This window comes from Barbus barbus, assembly GCF_936440315.1.
Source record: "Barbus barbus genome assembly, chromosome: 20".
NCBI lineage: Eukaryota > Metazoa > Chordata > Actinopteri > Cypriniformes > Cyprinidae > Barbus > Barbus barbus.
In genome coordinates, this window is record NC_136748.1 from 30,578,388 (window position 1) to 30,606,149 (window position 27,762).

General features: G+C 34.7%; 2 protein-coding genes across 2 annotated transcripts in view; one reads left to right on the forward strand and one right to left on the reverse strand.

Annotated features, from left to right (window-relative positions):
- Nucleotides 1–23,524, forward strand: part of LOC306886087 (cysteine-rich motor neuron 1 protein-like) — a 58,848-nt gene extending 35,324 nt beyond the window's left edge. Inside the window, exons 7-15 of the mRNA XM_079442963.1 lie at nt 4,910–5,038; nt 6,133–6,286; nt 10,946–11,067; nt 13,584–13,814; nt 16,193–16,408; nt 18,392–18,610; nt 19,737–19,808; nt 21,166–21,344; nt 22,269–23,524. Coding sequence (XP_079299089.1) covers nt 4,910–5,038; nt 6,133–6,286; nt 10,946–11,067; nt 13,584–13,814; nt 16,193–16,408; nt 18,392–18,610; nt 19,737–19,808; nt 21,166–21,344; nt 22,269–22,427 — 1,481 coding nt within the window. The 3' untranslated portion in view covers nt 22,428–23,524. The remainder of the gene's footprint in view (nt 1–4,909; nt 5,039–6,132; nt 6,287–10,945; nt 11,068–13,583; nt 13,815–16,192; nt 16,409–18,391; nt 18,611–19,736; nt 19,809–21,165; nt 21,345–22,268) is intronic.
- Nucleotides 23,525–23,979: 455 nt separating this feature from the next.
- The window catches only part of LOC306886308 (eIF-2-alpha kinase GCN2-like), a 52,118-nt gene continuing 48,335 nt past the window's right edge, over nt 23,980–27,762 (reverse strand). Inside the window, exons 37-39 of the mRNA XM_079443313.1 lie at nt 27,225–27,269; nt 26,292–26,407; nt 23,980–24,254 (exon numbers count right to left, since the gene is read on the reverse strand). Of these exons, the coding sequence (XP_079299439.1) occupies nt 24,197–24,254; nt 26,292–26,407; nt 27,225–27,269 (219 nt within the window). The 3' untranslated portion in view covers nt 23,980–24,196. The remainder of the gene's footprint in view (nt 24,255–26,291; nt 26,408–27,224; nt 27,270–27,762) is intronic.

Here is a 27,762-nt window from a genome sequence, read left to right on the forward strand (position 1 = left end):
ATCTTTATCTTTATATATATATATATATATACACACACACACACACACACATACCTGAATATACAGGCTGCAGGCTGCAATCTGTCTCTGTTTAGTGGTGGCTGCAGATATTTCTAGAGGTTTATTGTATCTCAAGCTCTTGAAACACACACACACACACACACACTCAGCCTATTAAAGCTCAGACTGGCGTTCAACTTACGTATCGAGCAGCAAGCGTCTGCGGACTACAGAAGCTTTACCTTTTACTGCTCCAAGCTGCCAAATGGAAGCCACCTGCTGTCCTTAATTATACATTATTATTTTCTGGAAGAATAATTAGTCACACCTCTTTAGCTCCGTACGCGCCAACATGGTTGCAATTGATGCTTGCACATATGGCATCCCAGCGTGTTGCTCTCAACAAAAGCACCATGTTTTGGTTTGATTTTGAGAAATCAGAAAAGCAGTTTGTTCATGCTACTTTTGCTTCTTTATTTAACTTTAAACAAAACCGGTTCGTCACGGCTGTCGGACGAAGAGGATCATTGCATGATAATTGTGGCTGTGTTTATGTGTAATCAATGCAAACCGGACGCTTGTTTGCAGTTAAATTGCACTGTACGGATGCGTTTGGAGCGAACGACCCTAGGAGCGGCTCTTATAATCGGAGCCAAACAACAGATGACTCTGAAGTTTTTCTTCAACACGTACTGCTTGCAACACGCACCAGTTGAGCACATGAGGATGCATTTAACAGAAACATCTGAGTTTGCCTCACATCTGTAAAATAGTCAATGTGAAATCAATCTCTTTAAATCCTTAATTTATGTCCCTTATTGTGAATCTAATCAGTGCATGCTGTTCTGAAGAAAAATGTCTGATTAATTAAAATATAGGAGCTATTGGATAATGTGAACTAGCGGTGGGTGGTATGACCAAAATATTATTTGCCAGTATGAGTTGTTTACATGTCAGAAACAATATAAATCCCATCTAACAGGGAATCTTCTGGAAAAGTTCTTTTAAAGTTTTAAAGGTTCTTTTAAAGTGAACAAACACTCTTCCAGTAACATTAATAGAATGTGTGTTCAGAGTTATTGAGTCTTTAATAATGTTCTCAAAATGTTATTTATACATCATTCATGGAAACATTTTAGTTGAACATTCATATAATGTTTTTTTTTTAAAGTTGCTACTTTTTTCAGAATGTTTTTTAGAGCATTCAAAAGTAACATTCCCATAATGTTTTCAAAATGATAAAACGCTAAACATTCCATTAATGTTTGCATAACAAAAGAAATTTTTTTTTTAAAAACTATGTTTTGTACGTTCAGAGAATATTTAGAAATAACATTTTCATAACTTAATGGGAATGTTAGTGAAATGTTCTTAGAACATGTTTTTGTTAGCTGCATGCTTACTCATCCCCGCAGCTTTCAAGTTTATAATGAGGGAAATTCCTGCAAACATTTATTCAATATAGCAAGTATGGCAGGGCTCTAGACTGCGACCATTTTTTGAGAATGTGCGAGTTAAAATTTGACGTGGTCTGCGCTGCTCCAAAGCGTCTGCTTCATACAGCGTACGCTGCAGATCCACGGCACATTGTAGCAGGAGCCAGATTTCACTGATCACATGAAGAGAAGCGCTTTCAGTGCGAGCGCTTCAGGTGTAGAGCCTGCGAAGGTGCGCGCAGCGGACTGAGCACAATGGAGAATTTGGTTTTCAAACTAAAGTAAAAGACCACTTCTTAAACCAGAGAAGGTTAACATGTTGATATTCTTGTAGAAAAAAAAATATGCAAGTCCTGTCAGCGACAGCCAGTTTAGTTTCTTTTCTTTTCTTTTTGAAAAGCTTGTTATCTTTGCTGTTTACCTCACATTATGCTATAGAGGCTTTCCTTATTTTATTTTATTTTTTTGTATTATTATTTATTTGGTTCCTCAGTGTTTGCTAAACATTCTGTAATTTAGGCTATTAGTCGGTAAATAATACAGCATGTAATGTGTCCTATGCCTCATCTTATTCCTTTTTGTTAATAAATGTTATGTAAGCTAGTTTGTCATTGTAACCTACTGCTTTATTGTTGTTGTGTTTTTAATTAAGAATAACAATGAATCCATCTTTGTTTTAGTCTTAAAACGTGAAAGGTGTATAGATACAAGCAAAACAGACAATTATCTGTTCTTGTAAAAGGTGACACCAAGATTGCGAATTTGAAAGTGAAAGCGCAGAAAAAAGGAATTCCTGTTCACAAAATTTACATCACAAATAATATAGGCTACTGATGAAAAAGAACGGGTTGAATGTTGAACACTTTCATTACCATATAACTATAATATAAACTATGATAAAAGTTCATCAGCATGCATTGATTAATCAAATGTTGTAACAAAAAAAATAAAAAAAATAAAATAAAAAATTGCGACCAAATTTTGTGCCTGTGCGACAAACTGAGAATGTTAGTCACAAAAGTTCGACCAGTGGGAAGAATGAGTCTAAAGCCCTGTATGGGTAAATAAATCCACACAAACTAGCAGATTAAATCAGTCATTTGAAAACAGCTTGAGTGATTCAGCTGGAGCGTGTCTTCTCTCTTTCTCTCTCTCAAAGCAGCTTCACATGTCGCGTCTTTTGCGTGCTCAGGTTCTTTATTTCAAATGTAGATGTGCCACAAGCGCGGTCATTATAGAGGACAAAAACCGCTGCTGAGCAAAAAGTACATAAAGGCTCGTCTCAGTTTTCCCAGAAAACATCTTGATGATCCCCAAGACTTTTGGGAAAATACTCTGTGGACTGACGAGACAAAAGTTTAACTTTTTGGAAGGTGTGTGTCCCATTACATCTGGCGTAAAAGTAACACAGCATTTCAGAAAAAGAACATCATACCAACAGTAAAATATGGTGGTGGTAGTGTGATGGTCTGGGGCTGTTTTGCTGCTTCAGGACCTGGAAGACTTGCTGTGATAAATGGAACCATGAATTCAGCTGTCTACCAAAAAATCCTGAAGGACAATGTCCGGCCATCTGTTCGTGACCTCAAGCTGAAGCGAAGTTGGGTTCTGCAGCAGGACAATGATCCAAAACACCAGCAAATGAAGAAAAAAATGAAGACTTTGGAGGGGCCTAGTCAAAGTCCTGACCTGAATCCTATTGAGATGCTGTGGCATGACCTTAAAAAGGCGGTTCATTGGATTGGATTGGATTGGATTGGATTGGATTGGATTGGATTCAATTTATTGTCATTGCACATGTAGGTACAAGGCAATGAAATGCAATAGAGAAGAAGAAATACAGCATAACATGAGGAAAGAGAGGAGAAAAAAAAGTGTCCTCGCACTGCGTTCTTGGAAGAGAACGCAGCGCGAGAACAGACAAAAAACCTCAGCATAAAGCACAGTCAACACAGGAACATAACTTGCATAGTAATCCTAGTTCAGACGAAACAGCCATCCGGCCAGCCGCCATTCAGCGCAAACCCACGGACCCGTTAACGCCTGACAGGATGAAGCGACGAAGGCGTGGGATGGGGTTAGGGATGTGTATGAGTGTGTGTATGTGTAAGTTCGTGTGAGTTCGTATGCCTTGAAATCCGTTTCGCCAGCACTCCAAACCAGTCGACTCAGTTCGCAGGTTGTGATGCGACATAGCAATTGCCATGGAAACGTCCTTGGACAGAGCACAAGCGCCCGACAATAACAAGGTGTTTTTGGGAGGAGGGAATGGAAGAAAGAGCGTCTCCCTGCAGTATTCACCGGAGAGTTGATACCAGAGCGGCCTTGCCAAGCCGTTCTGTTGTGGTAAGCCGGAAAGAGATAAGATTGTTTTGTCTTAGTGCGAACAGCTGTCTTCCAGTTTCACAGCTAATTCTCATTGTCCATTCTGATCTCCATGTCCGTCGATTTTTCTATCCAAAGCCGAGAGCTTAGCCGTGATTGAATCCATATTGCGGTTAATCGCCTCAGTCTCCGAGGCGACCGCTCTGCCTACAGCCTCAATCATGACGGGCAGCCGTGAGAGGTTTTGGACAGCCAGTCCCGTCTCCTTAATTTTCTGATAATTTAGGGCAACGCCTAATCCAAATAGCAGAAACCCAGTTATCATTGTTCCGAAGAAATTCATGCTCCAAAACCCTCCAATGTGGCTGAATTACAACAATTCTGCCAAGATGAGTGGCCAAAACTCCTCCACAGCGCTGTAACAGACTCATTGCAAGTTATCACAAACGCTTGATTGCAGTTGTTGCTGCTAAGGGTGGCCCAACCAGTTATTAGGTTTAGGGGGCAAGCACTTTTTCACACAGGGCCATGTGGGTTTGGATTTAATTTTCCCTTTATAATAAAAAACTTCATTCAAAAACTGCATGTTGTGTTTACTTGTGTTATCTTTGATTAATATTTAAATTTGTTTGATGATCTGAAACATTAAAGTGTGACAAACATGCAAAAAAATAAAAAATCAGGAAGGGGGCCTGATTTTTTCACACCACTGAATATAATACGCATGTGGGAATGTCCTTTTTTTTTTTTTTTTATAATTCTATTCTAAGAATCCTGAAAAATAAAATGTGACAGTTTCCACAAAAATATGTGGAAGGCTGGAGTAATGATGCTGAAATTTTACAATCTTACATTTTACAATATGTTACCATAGAAAACAGCTGTTTTAAATTATAATAATTTTAAGTAATAATTCTTCACAATATTACTGTTTCTACTGTATTTTTGATCAAATAAATGCAACCATTGTAAGCATAAACAGTTACTTTGTAAACCATAAACCAACTGTACCATGATGGTGGATGAACAAATTCAGAGTTACAGGATTAGTTTCGAGTTGACAAAACCAAACCACCCCAAATCCAGCTTATATATATTGAGATATATATTGCTGAAAAAAACAGGAACTTACTCACTTTCTCTTCTAGAGCCATCATATGAGACAGTGAGCCCGCTGCTCTGCCCACCGTTGGAAAACTGCTCTCTCTCTGGGCATGACTGCCCTTTTGGCTTCCAGCAAGACCCCAGTGGCTGTCTGCTGTGCCAGTGTGTCAGCAGTGAGTGCAAACACACACACACACACACACAAACCCTTGAGAACTGTGTTGCGTGCAAACCACTCCAAAATACTCCCAAGTCTGTTTGAGAAAGTGCCAACGGCCCGCAACACAAGCAAACACTGATTCTGGACATACAGAGCATGTCCAAGAAATAATGATCTCAGACACAAATCTACCTCACAAATCTGCACAATCCTCCCCATGACTGAAATGAGTCTGAAAGTTTTTCCCATGTGAATTGAAGTCAGTAGGACGTTTGGGCATCATGGAGCTCATAGGATTGTAAACTGCTCCAAATCATTATTTGTAGTTTTTAGAAAACATGTAACAGTTTGGGGTTTCTTCACCACTAGCAGCACTGAACGTTTTGCAAAAAATAACTAGATTTGAATTTATATGCATGAGTTATATGCATTAAACAGCGGTACACACTATTAACAGCTTTTACATTAGCTGACTTTGTGTTTCTCTTATGACAGGGTTATCCCCGGGTTAAAATGAACTTAATCACAGGGTTAAAATAATGTTATCCCCGGGTTAAAATTAACTTAATCACAGGGTTAAAATAGTGTTAACCCAGGGTTAAATGTATTGCTAACTATTGTCTAAATATAAATGTGAGATGTTGTTTAACCCAGTGTTAAAAGTAACCTCAGCACAGAGTTGAACTAGTGTTGACCCGGGGTTAAAATAATGTTGACACAGGGTTAAAAGTGACCTCAGCACAGGGTTAAAATAGTGTTATGCCAGGGTTAAATGTAGTGCTAACTTCTGTCTAAATACAAATGTGAGATGATCTTTAACCCAGGGTTAAAAGTGACCTCAGCACAGGGTTAAAATAGTGTTAAGACAGTGTTAAATGTAGTGATAACCTCTGTCTAAATATAACAATGAGATGTTGTGTTAGCTAGGGTTAAAAATTATGTCATCATGGGGTTAAAATAATGTTGACCTGGGTTTAAAATTACGTTGACCCACGGTCATACAAAGTGCTAACCTCTGTCTAAATAAAAATGTGAGATACAAATAAGTTTGACCTAAGTTTGACTGTTCATTGATCATCTTTTGTATGTAAACTTTGTGGTTTTCAGATGAAACCTGTCCTGATGTGTCCACGCACTGCTCTCTGGAGTGTCCCATGGGTTATGAGAAAGACAGCTATGGTTGTGAAGTGTGTGAATGTAGTGTATCCACACTAAAGTGTCGCCCCATGACCTGCAGCAAGACATGCCCTTATGGATACATGTAAGTTTATATCTTTGTTTATGACCAGTAACATTATCTAAGACCACAAAATCTAAATATAAGTGTAAAACATTGTTTAATCCAGGGTTAAAATTGATGCCAAGTTAAAAATGACCTTATCATGTGGTTAAATTAATGTTAACCCAGGGTTTAACGTGACATCAGCACTGGGTTAAAATAATGTTAAATCTGGGTTAAACACAATGCTAACCTTGGCCTAAATACAAGTGTTAAACATGGTTCAATCGAGGGATAAAGTGACATCAGCATAGTGTTAAACTACTTTTAACCCAGGGATAAAAGTGACTTCATCAGAGGATTCAAATTATGTTAATCCAGAGTTAAAAGTGACCTCATCACAGGGTTAAAACAGTGTTAACCCTGGGTTAAAAGTGGAGTAAACACAGGGTTAAAATATTGTTGAGGCAGTGTTAAAAATAACATGAGCATAGGGTTAAAATAATGCTGACCCAGGGTTAAACAGTGCTAACCTCTGTATAAATAAAAGTGTGAAAAATTGTTTAACACAGGGTTAAAAGTGATTAAAATAATAATAACCTAATTTCAATGCTACATCCTGCCTAAATACAAGTGTGAAATGTTGTTTATCCCAGGGTTAAAAGTGTCCTCATCACAGGGTTAATATAATATTTACTCAGTGTTAAACAGCCTGGCCCCTGTAATCCATGACCCTGGTCAAATATCTGGGTGCTTTTCTGTCCTCATAAGAGCGTAGGAACCAGTGCTTTCATTTCAAAACCATCCCTCCCTTTCAACACAATGATCAAATGCACATCGACACAAAAGTGTCTGTATGTGAGTGTGAGGTGTGATTCCGCTGGTATCTGAACCACAAGCCCCCAGTGGAGGATGGAGCAGATAGATTTTCACTGGAAACCCGGTGTCTGAGCTCCCTCAGGGGGGATGGAGGGTTTCCTGGATCATTTCAGAAGAAGTTTGAGTCCTCTGAGCCCTGTCTCTCCATCTCGCTCTGGAGGAAATCCCTGTTTATAGTGGCTCATGTTGAGATCCTCTTCTGCTCGGAGCGTGTTTGTTTCTATCATTTATTGCTAGTAAGATAAACAGATACAACAAAGATCTGGAAACAAACCCAAAGATCATGAGCATTTAAAAGAAGATGACCCTCTTCTGTATCTAAAATAGCTGGAGCCGGTTGAAACAAACCCATTAAGTTCAGAAAGCACATATATAATGTGTTTATAATTAAAGGGTTTTTAGCACTTAATTTTGTCCAAATTAGGCCTGCCGTGATTATAATAGTGATGATATAAAACAACATTAAAGACTTTAAATCCAATTGTATATTACTATCAAAATTAGGGAATTTTAGAGTGAACATGTAAATTATTTTTATATATTTTTATTTTAGTTTTTGTTTTAGTTGTTTTAGTAGAGCAAGTTAAACTAAAGGAAAGAAAGAAATGTTGCCTTGGCAACTAGTGAGTAAAATAGTGTTAACACAGGGTTAAAAATGCTCTCATCACCGTGTTAAACTAATGTTAGCCCCGAGTTAAAAGTGACATCAGCAGCCTTATCAAAGGGTTAAAATAATGTTAACCCAGGGTTAAATGTGACCTCATCACAGGGTTAAAATAATGTTAACCCAGGGTTAAAATTGACTTCATCACATTGTCAAAATAATGTTAAACCAGGGTTAAAATTTACTTCATCACAGGGTCAAAATAATGTTAACCCAGGGTTAAAATTGACTTCATCACTGGGTCAAAATAATGTTAACCCAGGGTTAAAATTGACTTCATCACTGGGTCAAAATAATGTTAACCCAGGGTTAAAATTGACTTCATCACTGGGTCAAAATAATGTTAACCCAGGGTTAAAATTGACTTCATCACATTGTCAAAATAATGTTAAACCAGGGTTAAAATTTACTTCATCACAGGGTCAAAATAATGTTAACCCAGGGTTAAAATTGACTTCATCACAGGGTCAAAATAATGTTAACCCAGGGTTAAAATTGACTTCATCACAGGGTCAAAATAATGTTAACCCAGGGTTAAAATTGACTTCATCACTGGGTCAAAATAATGTTAACCAAGGGTTAAATGTGACCACATCACAGGGTTAAAATAACGCTAACCCAGGGTTAAAATAATGTTATCACAGGGTTAAAATAGTGTTGACCCAAAGTTAAAATACTATCTATATACAAATGTGAAACATTGTTTAACCCAAAGTTAGAAGTAATTACATTAATGAAAATCTAGGGTCAATTACAGTACTATACTCTGACTAAATACAAGTGTGAAATGTTGTGTGACCTAGGGTCAGAAAAGTGATTCAAATATTATTAACCCAGGGTTTGAATTTTAAATTCTGTCTAAAAAGTGTGACACATATTTGAACTAGCTCAAATAAAATAAAGTTTAATAACCTATTTTATCTCAGGTAAAGATTATTTTATTTCAAGTAATAAGTTTTTATGGCTTTAGTTTTTGTTAACTATACTAACCCTGGTCCAGTGTTAATAAATTACTTAGGTATATGTTTACTAGGCTTTATATTGTTATGAATAAACAAACATTTTTGTGTGACAGTGAATTGCCAGCCATAATTTCATCATGGTGCCAGCATTAACATAGTGTTTTTGGAATATATGAACCGTGGCTATGGAGCATTGAATGATGAAGACATAGGACTAGTGGCTGTTTACATTGATATTTTACACAGTCGAACGGGTCAAACTCCACACAAAGGGGGTCTTAAATTGCTTCCCCTTCTCAATGGGGCTCAGATGTCATTGGATTTGACAGAACGTAAAGGAATATGTGTTGAATCAGCAGTCTCCACACGTGTTTAATTCATGAACAACAGACACACGGACGGACAGTATAGTGACCTCTAGCTGTTTCCTTAATGAGCTTTCATCCGTGATCTGTGACGACGACTCTGTTTTTTACTCATTCATTAATATTTTATATGCAACTATTACAGAAGGTTCAAACGGTCACTGATGTTCCAGAAGCAAAAGCCATGCATTAAGAGCCTTTCTGTAACTTTCTGTAATAGTTGCATATGAGTCCCTCAGTTGTCCTCAGTGTGGAAAGATGAATCTCAAAATCATACAGTCATTATTGGAAAGGGTTCAAATACACTAAAATGCTGGAAAACCAAAGAATTTGTGGGAGCTGAAGGATTTTTCTGAAGAACAGCAGGCAGTTTAACTGTTCAGGACAAACAACTCATGAATAACTATCACTAAACAACAAAAACACAGCTTTGGATCGTTCAGGTAACAACACAGTATTAAGAATCAAGGGGATGTAAACTTTTGAACGGGGTCATTTTTATAAATTAAACTATTATTTTCTCTGTGGACTATATCTAAACATCTTTTATGAGAAATATCTTATTCAGGTCAGTACTAAATCAACAATAACATGCATTTTGTACGATCCCTCTTATTTAGGTTAAATAATTAACATTTTGCAGATTCTGAAAGGGGGATGTAAAGTTTTGACTTCAACCGTATATATATATATATATATAGAGCCTAATTTTAACATAAATAAAAAATTTTTTTACCTCAAATTGAATATGAGTATGAATATGAGTATAATATTTAAAATCATATGTATATATTATTTATTATGTATTATCTATGTATTATTTATTAATATGATATTATATAATATTAAATATTATTATTTAATATTAAATATAATCAGCATTATGTTGGCCACTGACTCTCTAGTTAAGGAGCTTTACTGGTGGTGCACTGCTACTAATAATACAAATAAAATAATAAAAATAGAAATACATAAAAAAATTATATAAAGATATTATTTGTATGTAATACAAATATAATATATTATATTTCAGATATATTTTTTGTCATTAAAGCAAAAATAAACCTAGTAATTTTTTCACCCTAAATGTAATATTAAATAAACATAACAATAATGAATATAACATTTGTTATCATTTATTTATTTATTATGTAGTTTTAAATAATATTATTTAATACTATATAGTGACATGTTTCTGGTGCTGCTTTTATCTGGACTCATGAAGCTCATGTTCTGCAGAGGAAAACAGAACCAGATGGCCGTTAGACCGGTTTGAGCATCTGGATCCGGTGTATCGTGCCTCCACAAACAGCAGCTCCCAGCGACCAGAAACTATAATGAATCACGGCGTTATAAGCATAAAAGTGTCCTGTGTTATTATGACGTATCGTGAGACGTGCTTTCATCTGTCTTCAGAAGCTGAAGTGCGTCAGAGCGTTACGCGGCGATCAAGAGCTGCACTTTCGTAGCTTAATCAGCAGGTTTATGCTGGTTACTGAAGTCATTGCATTTGGAAACAAAGAGGAAGTTCTCAAGGTGAATGCATACCTTGACTCCAGGGGTCAAACTATTAAAAATCAACTCGGGAATCTTGGGGTGATTCTGGAGACAGATTTTTACTTCATATTTTTAACACTGCATTTGTAACTTAAGTGATGTAATTTTATTCATTAGTAACACTAATCAAATTACATAGATTTAAAATGTAATGCTTTGCATGAAATAAGTGTATTTCAGAAACATTTAAGTATATTTATTTTTCACTAGGGTTGCCTTGCCCAGCCGGTTGAGCGGTCTCTCCTGATGGGTTATGTGTTGTTTCTCCTCACAGGAGGAATAAGCACGGCTGTGAGATGTGCCGCTGCGTCCGCTGTCCACCGTTCACCTGCGACAAACTCTGCAGTGACGGCTATAAGAAGAGCAGAAAGGGCTGCAGCGTCTGCGAGTGTAAAGGTGAGTGACTGCGCAGACGCATGAGGAGACGGTGCAGAGGTCAGAGGTCATGTGATCTCATCTGAGGCCTCACTGTTCCTACAAGCAATTTATAAATGTCTATAAACGTGGAAAACCGCAGAGAAATTCAAGTGTGCTCTTGGAGCATATATGCATAGTGAGCCGGTTTATTCCCAACATTTAATGTGTTTATATATGCATATCAGGGTTATTATAAACCTAAAACCATAAAAACACATTTTCATTACTTGAAATAAAATAAATCACCTGAATATAAATATAAATAACTGGCATAAAATGAATTTAAAAACTTCAAATTATTTATTTTAATTTGATATACTAAAATAACAAAACAACATTTAAAATAAATGAAATTCACAACTAAATTGTTCAAACTTTAAAATTAAAATTATAGCAAAATATTTAAAACATTATAATAATAGCAAAATATTTAAAAAATAATAATAATAGCAAAATATTAATAGTAATTCATATTGTATGATATACATTAATATTAATGTATATCAGTGATACTGAAATAACACATATATTATAATGACAACTAAAAATAAAGCCACAAAAACACCTTTTAATAAACTTGAACTGAAATAAAAGATACTTGTACTTTATTTTAGGTATAGTTCATTTAGTTTAACCAGGTACTAAAATTGTATTTTAACAAATAAAGATGACAATTACTAAAACTAATTAAAATAAAAAAAGAAAGAAAGAAAAACCTAATTCAAAATATTAAAATCATAAACTATAATAGTTACTGCTAAAACAACATTGACACTTCTATATTATAATCAATATTAGTCCATAGTAATCTATTCAAATAATATAATTGATTATATATTTAAATTATCATAAAGCAGACTGTATTATTAATGCATATTGTGATTCCCAATGTTTCTTTATATTTGTATAATCGGTGTTTTAGTTGCGTGCTCTAACGTTTTCATGTTAGGTTCTGCTTTATAAACCCTGATCAGTTCCTCACTTCTGATGTCTCAGATCTGATGTGTGTTTTATAAAGGATGCTGCTGGTTCAGATCATCACTCATCTGCTTTAATGGCTTCAGTCTGAGCAGATGAACCGGTTTATTACATCTAAACGCTGATCTCGTGCAGTTTCAGTGGTTTTCACCTGATGATCTGTGTTTGCTCGAGTTAAAGCGGGTCAGGAGCAGGTTATTTTAACTCTGTCAACTGCATTTCATGCCTTCATGTGTTTGTCTGTAAATCCGGTGTGTTTGTGGAGTGTATTTCAGTTCATTCTGTGTTCGGTCACACACACGTCATAAAAGCACAACAGCTATTCTCAAACATCTGGAGCAGTTTTCAGAAAACTGCTTAAATATTTAGAGCTGCACTAAAACACTTTTTAAGAAGGTAAACACACTTAGATGCTGCCTTTGGTTTTTCTTGAAGTTGTGTGTGTTGCTTTAACTGTTCAGTTTATCCACAGCATAATTATAAACTCATTACTGGCAAAATATCAGACGTTTAGAGGATGTTATTTCAGCTGGAGACAGGAATCAGGAATTATAAAAGGATATTATATTCACATTACACTAATACTCTTATCATTTCAGACTGGTCTTATCATAATGACATTTAAATAGCGAAGTATTTATACATCGAGTTATAGTTGTTACTGCCTTTAATTTATGCTGATTAACATTTTAAAATCATTGTATTCAGGCTTATCACCATTAACTGAAACTAAAACCATAAAAAAAACATACGTTGCTTGTAATAAAATTTTTATATTAACTGAAATAAAATAAAGTATATATAAAAAAGCAACATTTAGCATTTTTGTTTACTTTAAGTTAAAGTAAAATAATAAATATTTAGACAAAAACAATTAAGTGACAAAAACACACAACACAAAAATGACTAAAACAATAGCTAAAATTAAATTGAAAATGTCAAAATAAAAATTACCTTAAAATATTAATAAAAACCATAATAATAATAATAAACACTATATAGACATATTTTAAAAACAAAAATTTATAAAAATGACAAAAACGCACAACAAAATGACTAAAATGTTAAATGAAATGAAAATGGAAAATAAAAACAAACTCAATATTAATAAAAACTACAATAGTATACCAATGACACTGAAATATCACTGATTGTATTACGGTATTTTATTTATGCAAAGTATATTATAATTTTTTATTTATATTGTGAGCTGGACATGTTTTTTTGAGAGGTTTCAAGTCAGGTCAAGTCACCTTTATTTATATAGCGGTTTTAACAATGTAAATTGTGTCAAAGCAACTGCACAATATCCAAAAAAAAAAAAAAAAAAAAAAAGGAAATAGTGTGTCAATAGTGTTAAATAAAAAAAAAAAAAAAAATGTTTTTTGATTATTACTCATAATCAGCTGACCAGCTTTGTCCGCTGTAGTTTTTACGATGTCATTCATAACCTCTAATGGTCTTCTTTTGTAAATCTTTTGATTGTTCTGATGAAGTTGTTTTTCTGTGGTGTTCAGACGCAGACAGACGTGTCTCCAGCACCAGCGCCTCCGTCACCGTCACCGTCTCCTCCAGCTTCTGTCTGACGGCGGGCGGCCGGCGCTTCGAGGAGGGAGACGGATGGCATGACGGCTGCAGAGACTGTTTCTGTCACGCCGGCCGAGAGATGTGTGTGCTGATCACCTGCCCTGTGCCCACCTGTGCCCACCCTGTGCTCCGAGCTGACCAGTGCTGCCCCAGCTGTGACGGTAACACACACAACACTCTAATAATCACCCAGACTGCATTTACTTGATCACAAATACAGTAAAAAATCTGAAATATTTTTGCAATTTAAAACAGCTGTTTTCTATGTGAATATCTGTTAAACTGTAATTGATTCCTGTGATCAAAGCTGAATTTACAGCATCATTACTCCAGTCTTCAAAGCAGACCTTGGTCAGAAGCTAAAGCTTACAAGAATAAAAATCACAAGCATGACACTTGTAAATTAAATAATTTAATATATACAGATTTACTGAATAATATGTAATATATTTTTTAAAAATGGATCATGAAAACCATCTATTAATGTTAAATCCACAAATAAAATGTTACGGTTTCAACTGCATCTGTCTGAGAAACCCCAGCAGAGATTGATTTATTACAGTTATTTTCAAGACTTTCAATGTACTCTCATAAAATAAAATAAAAAAAACATTAATAAAGCTTATTATTTTTAACAAATAAGTTTTTGCTCAAAACTAACCAGAATGATATAATTTGTTTATAATTTCTGCGCAGGAGAGATGTTGATGTTGTTTCAAAACAAAGGGAAATATATATCACATCAGCATTGGTTATCGGCCAAAATTATTTGAACAATATCGGCATATCAGCAAAAATCTAATATTGTGCATCCCTAATTTTTACAATTTATAGCTGTTTTCTATGTGAATATCTGTAATTAATGATTAACTGTAATGTATTTCTGTGATCTGCAGCTGTATTTTCAGCATCATTCCTCCAGTCTTCAGTGTCACATGATCTTCAGAAATCATAATAATATACTGATTTACTGATCAACAAACATTTCTGATTATTATCAATGTTGAAAACAGTTATGCTGCACAATATTTTTGTGGAAACTGTGACACAAGATTTCAAAAACAAAGAGATGAACACTATTACACCGAGTCTGGGGAACGAGAAGGGCATAATAGAAATAGAATTAGTGATGGATTCCCAAACAAGATAAAGAAGAAATGGCTCCGGTTGACCAAACAAGCACTGCATTTACAAAAACAAAAACTGTTATGTTTATTAAAGATTATAAGTGAAACATAGAGAGCATCTCTTCAGGGGGCCACAGGCAAACAAAAGGAATCTAGACCGAAAAAAGAGAAGTTAACCCAGTCAAATTGAAAAATAAAATACCTTACCTAACTACATAACCAAAAAAACTGAAGTTATTCATCAAACACACATTAAACTGATCAAAAGTGACAGGAAATGCATTTATAATGTTAAAAAAGATTTCTATTTTAAATAAATGCTGTTCTTTTGAACTTTCTATTCATCTGTGAATCCTGAAAAATAAAATATATCAGTTTCCACAAAAATATGAAGTCTGTGAGGAAAATGTGATTGTGATGAAAATAATGCTATGATGCAACAAATCCAAATGATCCTAAAATAGACTCACATTTTTCATGTAAAAAAAGCAAAGCAAATTACAAATAATGAACTAAACATTCCTTGACAGCAGCAGTGACTTGATACAAATAAATAAGAGTAGAAAGAAAACCAGAAAACAGCAGGGAATAAATCAAGGTTCCTTATAGAGCTGGGCGGTATATCGAGTTTGTACGATATACCGATATATAAGCAAAGGGCAATATCCTTTATATCCATATACAGTTTAAGACGAGCACATCTGAAAATAAAGTGGAGGACAGACTGAGCTGAGATGTGCTGTTTTTCTTAATGCATATCTTACATTTCACAGGTCTCTTCTCCATCTGTAAATGTAAGAAAGCCATGGAAATATTTCCAGTTTGGTGTCAGAAGTGCATGACACTTCTGCTTTGAGATTCTCCGCTAAACGAGCGCCGCCGCCAAACACACATGCAATGTAATAGGAGTGCAATAATTCTGACTAAAATATAAACTTTGCTTAAATATTTGTAGTTAATAAACAATCAATGTGACGTATGTAGAATTTTAAAGTGTATTTGTATGATAGCACGTAATGTGATTTTAACCCTTTTTAAAACACAATAGCCTATATGCCAATGGTTACATTCACTTTATTTGTTTTTGTTTAATCCAAATACAAAAGACTATAAATACCCAGATATATACCATATACCACAAATCAGCCAATAAACACAGATATGAATTTTTGCTCATATCGCCCAGCTCTAGTTCCTTACTGATCAATGCGTCCAGATACATAGGAACAGGTGTCCACCTTTGTATAAAAATGTCCAGTTTCAGTTGGATTTGGGCAGTCATATATTCCACTCTATAAGTAGAGTGTGGAACCAGCTTGATTTCAGTAAATGATGCAGATCACAAACTGACCAGAACACCTGAGTCTCAGGATGAAACGCTCACTAGGTGTGTGTGTGTGTGTGTGTGTCAGAGGAGTCGGGCAGCGGGCAGCCGGAGGGTCTGGATCTGGTGGTGTGTCGCGCTCCGGCCGGAGAGCTGTATGTGGAGGGAGAGACGTGGCGTCTGGACGAGTGCACCAGCTGTACGTGTCGACAGGGAAGAGTGCTGTGTGACTCTGAATCCTGTCCTCCGCTTCTGTGTCACACACCTGTCCGGAGCAGAGACAGCTGCTGCTACACCTGTACAGGTACACACACACACACTCACACACACGCACACACTCGCACACTCATACACACACGCACGCACACACACACACACACACACACACACACACACACTCACACTCACACACACGCACACGCACACACTCGCACACGCACACACACACGCGCACGCACACACCCACACAACTAAATTATGATGAAATTATTTTAAATTGTTTATTATTAATTTATTAAATTATTATGAATTCAAATAAAAACAACCAAAAGAAAACTTTCTAGTACACTTTGTTTTATATTTTGTAATTATTTTTATTTTTTTATGGGTCGCCAAGCACGTGTGGCGGCATTTATCACATCTGTACAGTATTATTATTAGTGTTGTCAATCAATTTTAAATTTTCAAAGCTGCAGTCCGTAAGTTTTGCCTCTGTGTCGCCATCTCTGTTTGAAACCTGCAATTGCAGCTGTGTGCAGAATTATCTTCATGACTTGGTTAGTGCAGCGGCACGGCTCCAGCGTGGATGAATCTAATGTGTTGAGGAGTGTGTGTGGATACTGTACTTAGCAATCACAGAATAGCCTTGGAATATATGACCCAAATCAGAATTTTCACCATATATTGTCATCTGAACAAGTAACAAATAAGTCTGCCACTTTTGTTCTGACCAACTGAGGAAAAAAGCATTACAATACCAGTGGTGATTAAATCTAGCAATGTATGTACGTGTGTATTAGCATGTAGGTTTTAATTTCTGTACCTTTCTGGATTACAATCCGCCATCAAAATGATAAATGTAATAATTCCAGCTGCTGTGAGAAAAGGCTATAAACGATCCTCCACCTGCAGGATCCGGCTGGTTATGTACTTGCTCAGAAATTGATTTCAGATCATTTTTAACCCAAATAAGTTACGGACTGCAGCTTTAAACTAATTAATCACACATTTTTTTCTAAAATTAATTGCAATTAATCTCACCTAACATTAACATTTTTAAATATACTTTTATATTACAATAATTTTGCATGCAATATTCAAATTAATGTACAAACGACATAAAGATATTTTTATGATTGAAGGTGAGCATCTCTGATACCAATACTGATGTCTCTATGAAACTGACCATTGATTAAAGCCATTCATCATTACAGTATAAATGAGAGATATCAATTTGAACATTTATTAGACTTTAAAAATAACCACTTTTAATTTAACTTAAAACATTCTTCACATAAACCCATTATAATAAATGTCATATTTATCTACCTGTGCCCTTCAGCAAGTAGGAAATCCACAGAAATTTAATAAAGCTATCAAACACTGAATTCTAAATTAAATATTGATGAATCCTTAAAGCTACAAAACGATTTCCTCTTTTTTCTTTTGTTCTCTGATGAACAGACATCACAGCAGCTGGTTATTAGGTTATTTGGCTGCTGTTACTTTAAGAGCTGCCGCTGCTGAACATGACGCGGATCTGACACACATCATGTTTTCCCACAACCTTTAAATATATAATTGTGCTTTAATAAGAAATGATATACAACGCGCTGGTGCATTTATGCGTGCAATTGAAGAGTACGTGTTACAAGTACAGTATAACCGTGCCTCCAGAAGCTTGCGCTCTGCAAGTGAACATCGCTGTATCGTTCATCCCAAAGAGACACAACATCACTTTCACAGACTTTTTCATTAACTGTTCCCTCCTGGAGAGACCTGCCCAACTCAATCCTTATCCATCTTCAAGAATCAGCTAAAAACACATCTCTTCCATCTTTATCTGACCCTCTAACGCTAGCACTCTATTCTAATTCTATTCTTAAAAAAAACCCCGCCCCTTTTAGACTTGCACTCTATTTATTTACTGTTTGCTTTCTTTAAAAAAACAAAACAACACTAGCTTCACGAGCTGGGGTGGCCAAACCTAGCCTTGCACTTGCATTAAATATTTTTAATGCCGTTAAATGTAATCATTATGTGTTCATGTTTGTGTTTTTGCTCTCAGAGGAGGATCAGGAGCCGGCGCGTCCCGGAGTTCATCAGGAGTTGTGCGTCTCCAGCGCTGGAGAAATCCTGCGGAGCGGCGACTCGTGGAAACCCAACGCCTGCAGCAGCTGCGTCTGCCGTGACGGGAGCGTCCGGTGCTTCTCACAGCAGTGTCCGGTCGCAGACTGCAGGGTCCCTGTGCTGCGCAAGGGCCAGTGCTGCCCGCAATGCATGCTGGGTACGTGTGTCTGCACAGACTGATGAGCGTCACTCTACATGGATTTTACCATGGGAACAAAGTGGAGTAGAAATACTATTGTCTCGACAAAAGCAATATAAGATGCTACATTTAATAATCGGAAATAAATAATTACTACTTACATTTTTTTTTTAGAATTCAATGTTTAGTAAGTGTTTTTAATTTATTTAATTTTACATTTTATAATTATTTATTAATTAATGTTTTATTTTTGTCATTTAAATATTGTAATTGTTTTAATTTTACATTTATTTGTATTAACTGATATATTTTGTTATTGTTTTTATTTTTGTAATTATTTATTTAAAAAAATATATATAAGTGTTTTGTTTTAGTATTATTTCATTTTCATCATTTAATGTTTAGTGTTCTGTCCCGATTACATATATTTTAAATGTATTTATTTAAATTTTATATTTTTGTGAATCATTTTTAGTAAGTGTTTTTTATATATTTTTTATTTGTATTTTAAAATGTTATATTTATTTTAATAATTAATTATTTTTAATTTTACGTTTTTTATAATTAAACTGTTTAGTGTTTTATTTTTGTTATTAGTGTTATTATTTATTATATATTTTTTTAATACACCTATTTTGTTTTAATTTTTAATGTTTTGTTTGCTAGGATTTATAGATTTATTTATTTAAACTAATAATTATTTTGTTTTAATTAATTAATAATTAAATTAATAATTTTAATATTTTATTCTTTTATATTTTTCAGTTATTTTATTTTTACAATTTATTTGTAATTTATTACATTTTAGTACGTTTTTTTTATGATTTACGGTAATTAATTTTCTTTTTTGTTTTTTTCACAAACCCGTTTGGGAATCCCTGCATTAGAATAAATGCAGCCTGATGTTTGTAAAATGAGCCTCGATGGCAGTAAAGCCAGGCGAACATTCCTGTGATATCGGTTCATGTTTCCTGTTGAACGTGTTTCAATGTGAGGAAAGAACAAGCAAATCTGTCCGTCAGCTTTTCCTTCACAAGGAAAGCCCTGCCATTGTTCTCCTGCGTGTTTCATCTTTTGAAGCTTGTTTTTCTCCAGTAGAAATGAGCTGAATGATGCTGATGTTGATCATGTCGTGTGTTTGCAGAGATAACGAGCTCGTCAGCACCGGTCACCGAGAGCCGGATCACCGCCGCTCCTCCGCTCCACAGCGTCACAGGTAATTAATTATTAGTCTGATAATGACACGATCATAAACGCAGGCTTACGAGCGTCTCGCTGATCTGAGAACGATTCGAGACGAGGAAGATGCCAGCTGATTAGACGAGGGAATACAGTGCTGCAAATACTGCAGAAAATTGTATTTATTTATTGTAATGCTAGATTTTTATTATAATTGTTTTTGCAACTCTACATTTTTTTATTTAATTTTAAGCAATGTTTTATTTTTTTAGTATTTATATAAATTTACATTTTAAAGATTTAATCAATGTTTTGTAAACATTTTATTTTGTTTTAAAACTATTTTAGTTTTACATTTTAATGATTAATTTAGTTTTTTTTAATATGTATATTGCTAGTAAGTTATTTTGTTCATTTAAATTTTTTATGATAAAATTTTTAGTGTTTTAGATTTATTTATTTTAGTTGTTTAGTAAGCTTTTTTTGTTTTAAAATGATTTATTGTAGTTTTACATTTGAATGATTAATATTTAGTAAGCGTCTCACTTTTGTTAATCAGAATAAATAATTCTTAATTTTGCTTTTTTAATATTTATATTATTAGTAAGTTTTTTCATGTAATTTTTTTATTTCATTTATAGTGTTTTATTTTGATTGATTTATTTTAGTTGTTTAGTAAGCATTTTATTTTTGTTTTAAAATTATTTAAAATTTATAAAAAGATTTTATATTTGTTATTTGAAATTTTTTATTTCACATTTATTAACTGTTTATGATATTGTTTTCATTTTAAAATAATTTGTTTAATGTAATTTAACATTTTTTATATTTTATTTTTGGTATCATTTCATTTATGTTTTTTTGTTCATTTCAAAAATGTTCATTCATTTTTTTATGTGATTTAATTTTGAAAATGTTTTAATTCAATTTGTTTTGGTCTTAAAAAAATATTTGTTTATTTTAATATTTGTATGATTATTTTTAAGTATTTTAATTCAATTTATTTTATTGATTAATTTGTAGTGATTTTATTGATTTTTAGCAAGCTTGTTATTTTTACTATTTGTGTTTTTAAATTATTTTAATCTGACATTTTTATGATTTGTTTAGTGTTTTATGATTCATATTTAGTGTGTTTTTTTAACTATATTTAAATTTTATAATTAAAATATTTTTTTTATTATTACAATTTCTTTATTTTAGGATTTCATGATGAATTTTTGCTAAGTGTTGGCTTGCGTTCGTCTCGCTGATCTGAGCACAATACGAGACGCAGCAGCAGAGGAAGATCTGAGCTGATTTCATTTCAGCTGATTAGACGAGGGAATACAGCGCTGCAAATACTGCCATATTACAGGACCGATGGTTTCTGATGTCAGTCTTCTCTCATACAGATGGTGAAGGTCTCTCGCGGGACGTCCCGAGCCAGACAGAGATGACTCTGATCTACCAATCAGCGGCCTGGATTCTGGCGGGAATCCTGCTGGCCGTGGTCATCTTCCTCCTGGTGGCCATCCTGGTGAACCGCAGGAAGAACTGGGTTCAGATGTCCTGCTACGGCGCGCCCAAGAAGGTGAGCGACACCGAACTCGTTACCAAAGAACTAACGACGTCATAAGAGCCGTTAAAGCTGGAATGAAGGAATGCGTCATGAAATGAAGTATTGCAGCATACAAGTATCATATATCATCATAATTACTAAAAACACTCCTGCAAAACAAGCTTTCTATGTCGACATGAACTTCATTTGCAGCCCATTTAAACTGTCATGTGACGCATTTCGGAGCAAAACAATACATGATGAGAAAAACAATTTTTCCTTTGTTTAACATCAGTGATGATGAAGCACTATTAGAACAGGAATATTGATTAAAAAATACTGTTTTGATTTCATGTTGACTTTTTAAGGTTTTAATATATTTTATAAAAATATATTAAGTTTTTAATATTCATTTGTTTCATTTATTTAGATTTTTTTTTTTTGCACCCGCAACAAATTTATTTTTTTGTAAATTTTTTTTGCACATTTTTTGTTGTTTTTGCACTCTCCGACAAATCATTTTGTTTACTAATTAATTTTTTGTACTCCCCAACAAGATCCCCCCCAATCATCCTAGCATGATCTTTCCAAAGCTATTCGAATCATCTTATGAAAACAATATATATGGCAAAAAAAAATTTCCACCCCAACAAATAATTTATTTTAGTTTTATTTTTTGCACATAATTCTTTTTATTTTTTGCATTCTCCGACAAATAATTGTTTTGTTTATTCCCCAACTAATAATTTTTTTACACCCCAACAAATCATTATTCTTTTGTTTATTTTTTGCACTCGCCATCAAATCATTTTTCTTTTTATTTGTTTATTTTTTCACTCCCTAACAAAACATTTATATTTGTTTTGCACACCCCAACAAGATCCGCCCAATCATCCTAGCATGATCCTTTCCAAGCGCAGTGATGTGAGCTGTATTTCTCTGCTGTTTGTCCGGCAGACGGTGATCCTGCAGAAACACGTGAACCAGAGTTCGCTCGTCTACATGGAGCCGTCCAGAGAGAGTCCGTTCCAGAGCGTGAAGAGCGAGAGCATCGCTAACGGAGAGCGAATCTGCATCCCGCGCGCTAAACTCGCTAACGGTCACGTCCAGCGCTAGCGGCGTCTCGCTCTTCAGAGGCCAGAAACTCCACCGAACGCCGGCGACTCCTGGAGCTTTGGCCTCCAGCGCAAGAACAACCCAGTACTGTGATCATCTCCTGCTTTATTTAGTGTTTTTATGATGAGCGTCCGAACTAAACAGGACCACAGTTGAGCTTCGGCGTCATTCCATGATGCAGAAACAAACCAAACGTTGAGGAACCAGACGGACCTTCTGACTGTTCAGAGATCAGAGAGATCGTCATATTCGGAGGTTTCCTGACCTCTCCAGTCTGTTTATTCGTTTCTATACGTTCAAGTGTTTTACTTGTAGTTTGTTGTTAGTCGCTTATAAGCCTCGAGACGGAGCGGCGGCCTGAAGATTCCTGTGTGTTCAGAACAAACTGAACTTCAAGAGCTTCAGATCAGATCAAGTCCTGAGATTTTAGCTCCGCTCCAAACCCTAATGAGTCGTCTAACTAGACAGCATCTGCTGTTTTGTTTTGATTCATTCGTTTGCTCTCTCTGTTAAACAGGCTGTTTTTGATACTGTCTCTTTAAGAGATATGTAAATTAGCAGATCTTTATCAGTCAGAGGTCATATGTTAATCATGGTTGTGATGTCGCTCATTAAAATTCAGAACGAGTCATTTTTGCAGTTTAGTTTCAATCAATGGGCCGAGGAAGGTGTTTGTGTTGTGAACGCCACAAAATGGGACTTTATTAGAGGAAACACAGTATTCCGGTCATTTCTGACTTGAACTGATGCTTCGTTAGCATCATTAGTCTGAATCAATTACATGATTATAGTCGGTTTGAGTCCGAGTCGCTCGCAGGGGAATTACAGCGTATGATAAATGTACAAAAACCATAAAAATAGTAGAGGAAAGTATCTTATTTATTTTTTCACATTTATTTATTAATACTAAACTGTAGTAAGTGACTGATTTCTGTCTGGTCTGTGAAGCTGCAGAGAAACCCAAAGCTGCTGTACAGATTTATAAACCGGCTGTCTGCTTTATATCGCCTCTTATTTATTTGTCAATATGATCCAATAGATGTTCAGCTGTAACATGTACACTTGTTTTTGAAATAAAAATGAATTGTGTGAATGTTTGTTATCCCTAATTATTGTGTTCAAGTCATTTTGGCCTGGAGAGGATTTTCTTTTTCAATGTTTTCTCATTGGACTGAATCTTACTGACTTTGCTCAAACAGGATATAACACCCAAAAAAATCTGATAATATTTGTAATTTTGGGGGATTTTTTCTGAAATAAAAATATGATTTATCATATATGATCAGGTGAAATATTAGAAATATTGCCTTGCCAATTAACTGAAATAATTTAAAGTCGAAGCACTAAAATTACTAATAGGAAATATATAAACAAATAATAATACATTAAACCTAATTAGTAACAAAAACTAAAATTACAAGTAAAGACTATAAAAAAAGAAAAAGAAAATGTAAAAAAAGTAAATAAAAATATATTACTATAATAGCAATATAACTTTAATATAAATACATTGAATTTTGCATGTTTTAAAAAGAAGCAAGGCAACACGTGATACAGGAAAATATTTTATTTCCTTCAGTTGTGGACTGTACAGTATTTAATCATGTGATTTCACAGGAATCGTTAATAATATGATTGATGACTGGACCCTTCAGATGGCGCTCATCAGCCTTTGGCATCGAATCCGCTGTATAAACACAGCTTGGTTTAACGGCAGTCTGTAAAGCGTTAAAACACCCGTTACCTTCATTGAGCAGTGAGATCAGAGATCAGAGCAGGATCTTGTAATAATCGTCTCTGTAGCTGTAAAGAACCACCACAGCCGCCCTGAAACACAAACCATCACAAAACAGCTCAAACTCAGATCACACAGCATGCTGAAAAAATCAAGATATTAGAATATTTAACCGCTATTTTCTATTGAAGATTGATTACGCAGAAATAAAAACAGCAAACTTGCAATTTTGAGAAAAAAATGTGACAAAAATATATAGATGTTGTTTAAACTGAGAAGCAAAGTCCAAGTTGAGAGGTATAAACTCGTCAGGAAAAAAGTCAGAATTATGAAAGAAGAATTCAAGATTACCTTTAGGATTTTTTATTCCATAGGATTTTCTTTTTCCGAAAAGTAAACCCAAAATAAGTCAGAACTGTGAGTATATTAATAAAAGATAATCCAAACTGTCAAATAAATCTGAATTGTGAGATATAAACTCAGATTGTAAACGTGCAATTGTAATAAAATAAACAATAATATATAAAAAGTTGCAATTACTTTTTTTAAAGATTATTTCACGGTGGAAACAAGCTTCCAGAATTTTCTTATTTTCTAAATTAAAACAAGTTAAGAATATCTTGTATTCTTAAAAAAATATGATCTCTTTTTTATTAAGAATGTGCAAAGACAAAACTCTTGAAAAGACTGTTCTTAAAAAACCCTTGTCTTAAATTCCCAAAGATGAGATGTTTACTTCATTTGATTGCTTCAAATATTAAGCATTACAACATAAAACTGGCTCCATATGAGACATATGACTACGTTTTACGTTTACTTTCATCATCATACTAACATTTCACAGAGATTTTAGAGTGGATTTGGGATTTCTCTTTTGATCACGCGATAAATCAGAAACAAACTGTCAACAGACAGAAAACAAGCATTTTCACCATGTTTATAGGAGTAAAATATTTAAATCAGTGTGAAAGAAAAATGAACAAATCTTCAGAATATAGAGGAATAAAAAGAAAAAAAAACCTCTTTAAAAGATACAAAATCTACAGATGCACATAAATAAAAGAGAAATAAAAGACTTAAATGTATATTTTGGATGTTTTCTTTCCACTAGTCTGAAAGAAGACATGATATAGAAGCAAAATAAAGCTGAACAATATCTGCCGCACAATCTCTCCATTGTTTCTAAATGACGGTACTCTGGCAGTCAACATGAGCTCCGTAACGTGAAGAAAAGAAGGAAATGAGAAACAACTGTTGAGAGAAGCCAATGAGACTCTGTTGTTCCCAAACACAGGAAAGTCACATCCTTTTCTCCAAATAATGACCAGAAATGGGGGTAAAGTTGTTAATTTATGACTGGCGTTTGGGTGGAGAGTGTCAATGACATGATTCAGAGGATCCAGACGTGACTTTAGCACCTGCGCTGATCAGCACTGGATCAGGTTTAATGATTGTGTCTGGAAACACCTGAGGAGAAGCGGATCGGGTCTCGCTGGCAGATTAACGAGTGAGGAGATCTGACGAAACACTCTGAAACGGCAGTTTACCAAGATACAAGCCACTCATCATTTATAGTAGTTAAACTAGTCAACATAACCTTGAAAAGAGTTAGATACACCTAACTATACTAAAACAAGAAAATAAAATCTACTGTATGTTGTATTTTTAGGGGATTTTATAGTACTGAATTATATTTATGCAGTATTTATAATCCATTTTTACTTGTTAACTAACTTGAAAATTAAATTTCCAATTTAAACTCGTAAACGAAAACACATGGCAGGTTATTACTGAAGTGAAAAAGTGAAACTTTAAACAATTTAAATAGATTAAGTTAAAACCTTTACCAAGTTTCATACCATTCCAATGAACATTCAACATTTTTATTTTAACTTGATGTGCTAAAATAACTAAAACAGAGTAGATATTTTTTATATTCTAAATTACTAAAGGTTCATGCAAAAATAATGAATTTTTCTGTGTGACACAAAAGATGATGTTTTGAAGAACACTGGGAACCCATTGACTTTCATTGTATGGACAACAAAAAACACAGAGATATCAAAATATCTTTCATGGTCCAGAAAAGAAGCATTACAGTTATTAACGCTGGAAAAGCAGCTCGGTACCTTTTGGAGATCTTGAAGTGGTAGATCTGCTCACAGATGCATTTGAGGTAACGCTGTTTGGGCAGCCGAGAGAGAAGCGTCTTCACACTGATGTTGAACTGCTCCTCATCATCAAACTGAGAGACAAACAACAGCAGCTTCAGCGTTAAACACTCCGGTTAGCACAGGAAAGATGAGGAATCATATCTGAGACACAATCAGTGGGTAGAAATATACAGAATGTAAGAACTGAATTTATGTTGAGACTTAAAATGGACCTATTTCTGACATTATTGGGAGACATGAAAGGAGTACTGTAATTATGAATGTTTAATGTTTTAGATTAGAAAGTCTCTTCTGCTCACAAAGGCTGCATTTATTTAAAAATACAGTAGAAACAGTGAAATATTATTACAATTTCAAACAGCTGTTTTCTATGTGAATATCTGTAATTTATTTCTGTGATCTGCAGCTGTATTTTCAGCATCATTACTGCAGTCTTCAGTGTCACATGATCTTCAGAAATCATAATAATATACTGATTTACTGCTCAACAAACATTTCTGATTATTATCAATGTTTTTTGGAGCAGAAGAAACATTATTTAGTTGAAAAAAGCTAAACAAAACATATTGAAAAATGAATAATAACAATTATCTTCATCTCTTGAGTGTTTTTCCTCACACTCTGAACTGGTGAATAACTGAAGGCCTTTGTTAGTGTGAAATATCTGTATAAGGTCCTGTTTGTTCCTTGTTTAAATGACATGAACAGATTGTTCTTCCCGCTGGAGTGACTCATGTTGATGGAGAGGGTTTCCCTCATCACGAGGAAAGCACGTGTCCTGCTGTCAGCAGACAGGATCCCTCTCTCTTCCGCTTTATCCCGCCGTTTTCCACTGGAATGCCATTTATGTACTCAGAATAGCTCATAATAATAGCGGGTGGTACAAACCTCGAGAGACAGGAAGTTGATGAGTGTTTCCTTGGGCAGATCGACCTGCGGAGGAATGCAACAGGAGAGATTGTGAAGGTCAGGTTCGCAGACACAATGGAGGCTTATCTACAGAAAACCGCAGACGGACATGGTGCCATGTAAACACGACGTACCAGTCAACAGGAAGAGCTCAAATGTGCCTTAACAGGGTAAAAGTTGAAGTAAATATGCCACCGAAGAACCATGAGAGGAAACGAGCCTTGTATGTGCCGTTAGTCTCTTTGTTTTCATATCAGTGCATCATGTTATTTCTGTTAGATGTTGATCTGAGTGTCTGGAAAGTTTAAGGTGGTTCTACATCCTGAACTTGAGATTCTGGCTCAGGGACAAAATCATATTTGGACCCATAACTCAGGGGTAAAGGGAGTTTTGTAAACTGTGCAATAACAGAGAGAAACACCAAACCACTTTATTCCCCATAAAACCACTAATTAGCTAAATATGTAAGTGATGTGAATCTTAACAACAAGCAATCCTCTCCATTTGCTGTTTATGC